This window comes from Polistes canadensis, unplaced genomic scaffold (assembly GCF_001313835.1).
Source record: "Polistes canadensis isolate GaletaPanama2010 unplaced genomic scaffold, ASM131383v1 scaffold_249, whole genome shotgun sequence".
Taxonomy (NCBI): Eukaryota; Metazoa; Arthropoda; class Insecta; order Hymenoptera; family Vespidae; genus Polistes; species Polistes canadensis.
The window spans coordinates 72,333-81,172 of record NW_014569796.1 but is presented as its reverse complement, the minus strand read 5'-3'; the positions used below and the strand labels follow the sequence as shown (position 1 = coordinate 81,172).

General features: G+C 41.4%; 2 protein-coding genes and 1 long non-coding RNA gene across 8 annotated transcripts in view; 2 read left to right on the top strand and 1 right to left on the bottom strand.

Moving 5' to 3' along the window:
* Positions 1-2,920, top strand: part of LOC106790610 — a 4,073-nt gene extending 1,153 nt beyond the window's left edge. The window contains exons 2-4 of the long non-coding RNA XR_001382095.1: positions 94-349; positions 458-614; positions 2,836-2,920. This is a non-coding gene — a long non-coding RNA (uncharacterized LOC106790610). The remainder of the gene's footprint in view (positions 1-93; positions 350-457; positions 615-2,835) is intronic.
* LOC106790605 (protein expanded) overlaps positions 544-8,840 on the bottom strand; it is a 30,500-nt gene continuing 22,203 nt past the window's right edge. For 4 of the 5 annotated variants that reach the window (XM_014755634.1, XM_014755633.1, XM_014755636.1 and 1 more), the window contains 9 exons: positions 6,258-6,337; positions 5,322-5,401; positions 4,859-5,099; positions 4,292-4,567; positions 4,010-4,175; positions 3,494-3,802; positions 3,126-3,401; positions 1,250-3,045; positions 544-1,151 (listed from right to left, as the gene is read on the bottom strand). In XM_014755634.1, coding sequence (XP_014611120.1) covers positions 675-1,151; positions 1,250-3,045; positions 3,126-3,401; positions 3,494-3,802; positions 4,010-4,175; positions 4,292-4,567; positions 4,859-5,099; positions 5,322-5,401; positions 6,258-6,337 — 3,701 coding nt within the window. In that variant the 3' untranslated portion in view covers positions 544-674. Of the gene's footprint in view, positions 1,152-1,249; positions 3,046-3,125; positions 3,402-3,493; positions 3,803-4,009; positions 4,176-4,291; positions 4,568-4,858; positions 5,100-5,321; positions 6,223-6,257; positions 6,338-8,840 lie in introns of those variants that run through there. The other variant, XM_014755637.1, reaches the window with a different exon arrangement.
* Positions 3,333-8,840, top strand: part of LOC106790606 (putative sodium-dependent multivitamin transporter) — a 15,773-nt gene continuing 10,265 nt past the window's right edge. The window contains exon 1 of one of the 2 annotated variants that reach the window (XM_014755638.1): positions 3,333-3,420. The gene's annotated coding sequence lies outside the window, so the exon portion shown is untranslated. Of the gene's footprint in view, positions 3,421-4,974; positions 5,072-8,840 lie in introns of those variants that run through there. The other variant, XM_014755639.1, reaches the window with a different exon arrangement.

The following is an 8,840-nucleotide window of genomic DNA, read 5'->3' as shown; positions in this document are numbered from 1 at the left end:
TATATAAATATATAAATATATATATGTATATATGTATATATGTATACATATACCTAAATATAATAGTAAAAAAAGGAAAATTCATTATTGTAGAAAAGCATATACATATGAAGAAAGACGCGAACGTTTAGACAAATTTCACGAGCTTAATATCAGTCCTTAATAATTTTCAAACGTATGAAAAGATTATAGGACATTGGTACCGCATTAGCACCCATTCTAAGTCCGAAGACATGAAATTTGAGAGAGAAAGAAAGAAAGAAAGATAAAGAGAAGAAGAAGAAGAAGACAAAAAAGTAGTAACGAGAAATTTACAATAATGAGACAGTGACGATGCCTTGTACTGCTTGTATGTTAATTCTATTAATTCTAGATATAATAATAATAATAATAATAATAATAATAATAATAATAATAATAATAATATACGTAGTAGAAAATATCTATTCGCTTTTAGGATTATCGAGTCGAAACGAAGTCAACGAAGTACACACCGAAATTGGCACCCTGAGCTCTGGAAGTATTATACTTTTAATATTGGCTATTCGTGATTCAGGATCTTCTGTAATTCACGTTGAAACTTAACAATAACACAGAGACAACACACGATAAAGGTACATGATAATTCCTTCGTTTTAAGATACCTTAAACGTTGCGGATAATATTATCTTATATTACGAATGAGACATTTTTGAGGAATCTTTCTTTCCAGTTAACGTTGTGTTCACCTTGTAAGCGTTACCCTTCGATTCAGCCGGATGTTTGTGAGTACTCGTCGATGACTTTCTCGGTGGCTTAGTTATTTGTGTCGTTGATAATCCACTTACAGGGTATTTATTCCTATTGGAAGAGCTCATTCCAGTACCGCTTCTGGAACTGCTTTTAACAAGGCCCGAGGAATTTGATTCGCTAGGATGTTTAGGCATTACGAATGCATTAGTTTGTTTTAACAAGTAACGATCGTTGCATAGGGCAGATATCAATGGAAGATCCAAGTTCCGACTCTTCTCACGCAAAGTTCGAATGTCTAGCATTAAATCTTCTTTTCCACCTTCGGGCTCCTCTTCAGGTGATAATTTCATTAATTTTTTCGATGATACGTTTTCCGGACACGCAATGGCTGATGGTAACGGTTGATTTTCATCAAGACTCTAAGAAATTGAGAATAAAACAAAACAAATGAATTAATATATTAAACTTTGTAATTAATAGTATTTAATTCAAGTAATTAAATGTTATCGAATCTTACTTGTATTTCGTATGGTGGTGGTGGAGGTGGCGGTGGTAATCTACGATGTTGCTTAGCATGTGGTAAAGATTTCATCTTTGTTCCTGACGGAGAATCGAAACATTTCAGGATATTATCGTCGCTTTTCGTTCTAGAAAACGTGTGCATAGTGTGAGGATGAACGAGAGTTGGTAGATCTCGTCTGAGACTCTGACTTCCAATTGAGGAGCATGTGACTCCACTGTATAAGGAGCTTGTACTGGCAGCGTAAGGGCTGCTCAAACTATTATGTAGTAGATAACTATTGGAACTATTGTCGCTGGTGCTGAGGTTTTGATTGGAAGCGTATTTCGATTGTGATGAGAACGAGGAACCGGGAAGGTAGGGTGTGCTACGATACATGAGTGCTGATTTATTATTGAATGTTGGATAAGGTGGTGGTGGATATGCAGCCATAGCAGCTAATAGAGATCCTTGTTTTGCGTCGATATATTCTTGTTTCGAGACTGCTGGATCCTTCAACGGGAACATCACGTAATCGACGTCTGAGTAGAGCTGCTGTTTGTACTGTTCTATTTGCGACCTGGCCACTTGGCTAGTATAAACGGTGGCTAAACTTGGTGGTGGTGGCGGTGGTTGTCTAGGATGTAACATCGGTGGCGGAGGAGATGGTGGTGGCGGTGGTGTTGGCGGAGGTGGTTGCGAACCTAAATAGGGTAACAATACCGGGCCACTTCGAGAAGCATGGACATCCAAATAGTTGTTAGGACCGACCACGAGAGCAGCAACGGGTGCGTGTACTGGTGTAGGTTTCATCTTGTCACCCGGATATGTAGGTGGTTGTATTCTGGGTGGTGCTTTTGGTAGGATCCGCGGTACATCGTTAATTCCAGGATTACACGAAAGATTCGGTTGACTTCCCGTAATAACTGCACTTATTTTCGCGGAAGCAAGTCGAGTAACGATATCCTCGTCGACTGTTGTAGGATAGAGAGCAGAAATTGTTTTCTGCCTACTATTATCCGACATCTCTGGATAAGGTGGCGGTGGTGGTGGTGGTTCTCTAGGTGTTACTGCATCGTTTCTAGGTGGTGTTGGAGGTGGTATCATAGGCATTCTTAACGTCAAACCCGTAAAATCAGCCCGACTGGCGTGATAAGGTGGTGGGGGTGGAGGCTCTCTTTCAACTTTTGGTATTTTTAATCTTGACGAATGTATGGGCGAATAATCTATCGTTACTGGATATGGGGGAGGAGGTGGAAGTTGTCTATCACTATCAGTTCTAGGTGGTGGAAGTGGAGGTGGCATAGTGACATAATCACAATCGGAATCCATCGAGTTACTGATTGTTTTACGAGGTGGATAACGTCCCACTATCAAATCGGAAAGTTCGTCGGCAGATAACAGTGGCCCAACGTTTGAAGGATCACTACCGTCTCCTCTAAAACTTCCCGTACTTATTATACTGTTACTTCGTGATCTCGAATCTTCGAGTTTTCCATCGAGCGAGTCTACATTGTCAACTTCTTCGTCACCTTTGCAAAGACTGTAAATCGGTTCTTGATCTTCCGTTCCAATATCGTCCGTATAAATGTCGCTCGTTTCAGATCTCAAACCGCTGTGGATCGTGTAAAATCCTGAAGTTACGGAAGCCTCGTCGGTGGTGGATTGAACGGAACTCAATGCACAAACGTCGCTAGCTGCAGATGATTCATTAGTACCACCGGTTGGCGAATAAAGATCTCCAATTCTTTCGTCTTGCATCTCGCTACTTCTTAAGGTGTATACACCACTCGTTTCACTGGCAATGTCTGTACCTAGATAGATCAATTTATTAGAGAATCTATAATGTATCATTCGATATATCAATTGATTATACATCAGTATTATTTCTTACCCGTATATTTAACAGTCTTTCTGCATCTATCGTAGATAGCACCCGGGAAACTAGCAGTTTCCGAAGAAACAGCCGAATTCTGAGCGGTATGAGAATAACCGAGCTCCAAACTCGACGTGGCTGAAGTTCGACGCATTCTTTGAACTCCATTGTTAGATGAATTAGCAACGACCACTGTACTACAACTACTGCTGCACTGAGAACCATCAGCCACAGTGTTTGTACTTGAAATAAGTCGTAATGCTGATGAAGGTGTAGTTTCGGGACCGTCGACTTCTGGAAAGAAAATTCTAAGGTAAATGGTGTCTATTTTTTTGTGTTATCGTAGAAAAGTAAACACGCGATATGTAATACAATTGAAAACGTACCATCAACGATAGACATTGGTGGAGATGGTACTGAACGATCACCTGTGTTCGTTTCGTTAACTTTTGATATTCCAATTTGAATACTCGCATGAGAATTATTTTCGGTAAGGCGAGGTAAGCATTCGGTCGATGCTGGTGCTGTGTCCGGTTCATCTTCGCTGTGAACTCGATCGCTGACTATACCAGAAGTTGTATTTGACGAAGTGCTGGATATAACGGATATTCGTTGATCGCCACGTGCTCCACGCGTCGTTAAACTCAATTTGCAACGGGCTGGATACATGTAACAATCTCTCAACACTTTTCTCTCTGAAATATTCGACGAATTTAATATTCGCGATTGAAGGAAGAGGAAGAGGAAGAAGAAGAATAAGAATAAGAAAAAGAAAAAGAAAAAGAATAAGAATAAGAATAAGAATAAAAAGATTGCGAAGACGACGATGCGAAGAAAATTGAAATCATCATCTTCGTAAAATAATATAATGATAATAATAGAAATACGACGAGGTGACATACCTTCCTCTTCTCTTCTTTTCGCTTCATTTACTCTGGGTGCTATAGCCATGGAAAATTGATGGGTGTCTCGACATAATCCCAAGAGTAACTTGCTCTTGTCGTCGCAACCACTGTAGAGAGTGAGTTTGTCCGGTTGATCGAGCGCACGTATTTCAAACTTCTTGCGCTGTTAATAATAAGAAAATATTATTTAATACAATTGTTTGTGTTGTTCCCCAAATAATAAACAATTGATATTATTTATTTATTCTCGAGAAATGTAAATGAATTTGAATAACGTACGTCGAAGCAGAGTTTGTTGATATTGTTCCACGCAAAGATACGGGGTGTCTCCTCCTCGGCGTAGACTCGCACACCGCGAGCGCAAATCGCGAGGAGTATCCTTCCCGGGCCTGCCTCGTTTTTGCTTCTTCGCAACCGATATAGGTGAGCGTTGAGCGGCGCCTCCAACAACAACGCCTCCCGGATGTATTGGAGTTCTGCCTCCTCCCTCGAGAGCCCACGATTATCTCTGTGTTGTGCTGCGAGGACTGCGAGCACGCTCGATTCGAGGCACATCTGAAGTCCAAGAATCAAAACGAGATCTTATGATCGTAGAACGGATAACTGTCAAATTAAATTTATGCTACTCTGTTATTTGATCTTTTTCAAATGTCGGACGACCAATTTATAATGGATTTCTTCTTCTTCTGCTACTACTACTTAACGTTTACAAAATACCTCGGGTAAAGGAAAAAAGAGGAATACGAAAAAAAAGAAAAAAGAAAAAAAGAGAAAAGAAAAAAAGAAAAAGAAAAAGGGGGGAAAAAAAGAAAATAAGAAAAAAGAGCAAGTACAAATGGGTCGTACGTGAGGAGGAAGATAATCCGTGGGCTTGCAATAGCCGACGGATCCAGCGTGCGGTCTGTGTCGTTCTTCGGAGTAATCGCCAAGGTCGGCTTGGAGGGCGAGCCCAGCGAGCGTGAGCAATGGCGTAACGATCGAAGGTTCGTGAAGGGGATGGTGAGGATGAAGACTCTCCACTCCGCCGCCATGTCTAACGACGTTGTCCCGTAGCTGCAGGTAGTAGTGATGTCGTGTAGTTTCATCGCTGAAACGATTTCGAGATGATGATGATGATGATGATGATGATGATGTTGATGTTGATACAAGCCCAAGATAATATCTAATTGCTTCTAAATCGAGTCAACACAAACCAGCATMCCCTCCTCCTCCTCCTCCTCCTCCTCCTCCTCTCATTCTTATCGTCTTAACGAGTTAACTTTATTATTTAGATTATAACTTGTTCTATTCGGCTCAAACGTTATCTTACCTTAACAGCAATGGCGTGTCAACGTAGTAACGTACACGAAAATAAAGTATAAAAGCGGGCCTTCCGCTGCTGTCCAAACCCTGAAACCGAAAAGTAAGAAATTGAAGAAAAGGAATTCTTCAAAAGTCTTTCAAAAGTCGAGGTGTTGTAGAAAGCAACGGCACGACTCGGATCGGTAAGAGGGGCACCCGAATAAAAAGAAATGTAAGACGGAAGCCAGACACGGTAGCGAATATAATCGGTAGTCGAAAATTGGACATAGAAAGGGGACTCTTCTCTTCTGGTATTTTTTTTTTTTACTTTTTCCTTTTCGTTTTCTTTTATTATTTTGTTTGGGGAGGAGGACCTAGAGACGTGGATGAAGAATAAGAATAAGAAGAAGGGGCTAAGAATCGTAGGAAATTATAGCCGAGAGGGCGCATATTTTAGCAACTATAAATATTAATCCAGCATCAGATCGTGCATATTTTTCCCTTTCTACCAAAGGGGCCCCGGAGCCCTCTCTTTCATTCCCTTCTACTCTCCTTCTCCTCCTCCTCCTCCTCCTCTTCCTCCTCCTCCTCCTCCTCATCCTCCTCCTCATCCTCAGTCCTTTTCCGTCTCCGTGTCCTCCGCTCCCGTTCGTGAGCCTGTCCAAGGCCCCCTTCTTCCCTTCGGCGCCCGACCGAGCTACTCTCTCACCCTTCTTTGGAGCCGCCCTCTCCCAACACCCGTTCCCTCTTCTCTTGGCATCAGCGCGCACGCGGGATGCTTCCGAGAGTACAGTCTCTACTAAAATCCTACCAATTTTAAACCATCTCGACGATAAAACGAACGAACGGAACATGCGCCGGTAAGTGTAATTTCGTTTACAAACAAAAAAATATATATTACGATAAACAAAAATATATTTCATTCGATTTAATTAAAATTGGTCTTCAGATTATCAGGACTTACGTAAGTGTGCGAATTTCGCCAATTCTTCGGCGCGTACTTGTTTAATTTATTCTCTGGGTCCACGAATAGGTATTCGCCATCTGTAACATATAAATAATAATAATGATCTTAAATTATTATTATTATTACATATACGGTGAGATAAATATTTAATATAAAAATAGGGAGATAGAGAAGGAACTTAATAACAAATATTGTTTTACGTTTAGCTTGTAGTTTAATAATTAATGTTACGATTATAAAATGGAGAGAAAGATAGGATGATTAGGGTATAAGTATAATACGAGGTCATAGTTAGAGATCTATTATAAAGCAAGGGGAATCACTCGATGTCTTGGCTGACCCACATGAACTTGTACGAGTCACGCGTTCGAGCTCGCGCCTGTCCTGATATGGTTCTTCCACGCTTTGGTATCCATTCTTCTCCTTTATTCGAATCTTTTTTTGTTTCGAGGAGTGATCAGTCCGAAATACCAATGCACTCCTAAACGAGCGAAACAATGAAAGAACTCCTACTTCTTCTCCTCGCAGTGAGAGATGTTCTTGAATGAGAGGGAGACTTCCCGAAACTTGTCTTGGCCACATGGGGCCGGACACTCGTCAACAACAACGAGATACTTTTTCTTACCACGACTCAGGTTGCAAAATTTCGTCACCCTTACTGACATCCAACCATAATGATGATGATGATGATGATGATCAATGATCAATAATCGATCATCTCTCTAACGATAATTAATTGTAATAAATTCAAACCTTCCTAAATATACCATTGATCTTTGTTCAATCCAAAAAGGCAAATTAAAGAATGATAGAGCAAAAGGAAGAACAAAATATTATTTAACTTAATGTAGAGAAGATTAGGGTAGGAGTTAAACTGTGTGCTGGTGATGGGATTTGCTTCGAAAGATTCACCGCAGGAAGCCGTCTCGATTTCTATAATCAGCCAAACGACATGCTCGAAGCAATAATTAGCTCTTCTTCTTCTTCTGCAAGAATGAGAGAGAGAGAGAGAGAGAGAGGGAGAGAGAGAGAGAGAGAGAGAGAGAGAGAGAGAGAGAGAGAGAGAGAGAATTCAAGGGAGGAGAAAGAAAGAAAGAAAGAAAGAAAGAGAGAGAGAGAAAGGTAGTCGGAATCGAGTTATTCTTCTTCTCTTAAGGTCTTCNAGAGAGAGAGAGAGAGAGAGAGAGAGAGAGAGAGAGAGAGAAAGAATTCAAGGGAGGAGAAAGAAAGAAAGAAAGAAAGAAAGAGAGAGAGAGAAAGGTAGTCGGAATCGAGTTATTCTTCTTCTCTTAAGGTCTTCCTCTCCTCGAGACGAAGGGGGCACCTGTGTTACTCGAGGTACAGCCCGGCCATTACCGGAGAATGTTGCCCGAGGACTAACACTAGCCCTCTTCATGCATCCACCCATTCGAGTTCATCGGGGATCGATCCTATCCACTGTGATCGCACGTTCCTCTTCCTCTTTCTTCTTTATCCCCCTACTCTTCCTCCACCTCCTCCTCTTTCTCCTCACCCTCGTCCTTTCATTCCCGTCCTTTCATACTCGTACAATATTTCTATCTTCCATCACTTTTCTATCCATTTTTTCTTCCTCTTCTTCCATTGCCCCCTACCCCTACCCCCCATCTCTCACCACCTCCCAACACCACCCCATGTTAGAATGTATATATAAATGCAATAATACACATGCACATATTATAATATGCACTTTTAAAGTTTTTATTTCTGTTCTTTTTTGTTTTTATTTCCCCTGCCCCTCCCCCCAGCCTTCCCTTCCCCCTATAGAAAAAACGATTAGACTAGTTTTATCGGTTCCCGATCGAGCCCCGGCAACTTTGATATGAAAGAGTGCACGCGTGTCCTTTCTTTAACCGGTGCATAAGTATTTGCGTGGACGGTACTTTTTGTCGGGAGTGATTTTTCGAGTCCGACGGTCCTGTTCTCCCCACCTCGATAAAGTCTCCCTCCTCCCTCCCACCCTCTCTTTCTCTCTCTCACTCTTTCTTTCTCACCCAGCCTCCCTCGACGGGTACTCTTTCTCCTCTGACTTTACCTACACGGAGCAAGACTCCACACGTGTGCGCAAAAATTCACCGCGAAGGCCGGAATTCGCAAAAACAGGGGGAAGGGGGATGGGACCCCTCCTTCTCCTCCTCCTCCTAGCGCGAACGACGGAAAATACCCTATTCGTTTCTTTTTATTTTAGGGGGGGGGAGGGAATCGTTCTTTTCTTTTTTTCTTTAAATCCAAACAGCGTACCACGAACTGTCGCTTTTAATTCTATTATTTTCCTTTCCTGCCTACCAACCCCCCACACCCACCACCAATTTGAATTTCAACTTTTGACAATAAACGTAAGAATTATTCGTTAACGTTACGATAACAAAAAATTGGGTAAAAGGAAATTGGGTAAGAAAGAAAAAAAGAATTAAATCATCAAGTTAGAATAAAATAAGACACGTCGATAAGTGTGCAAGATCCCCTTATTCTCTGAGGGATCAATGAAGGACAGGAAGGAAGGAAGGAAGGAAGGAAGGAAGGAAGGAAGGAAGGAAGGAAGGAAGGAAGGAAGGAAGGAAG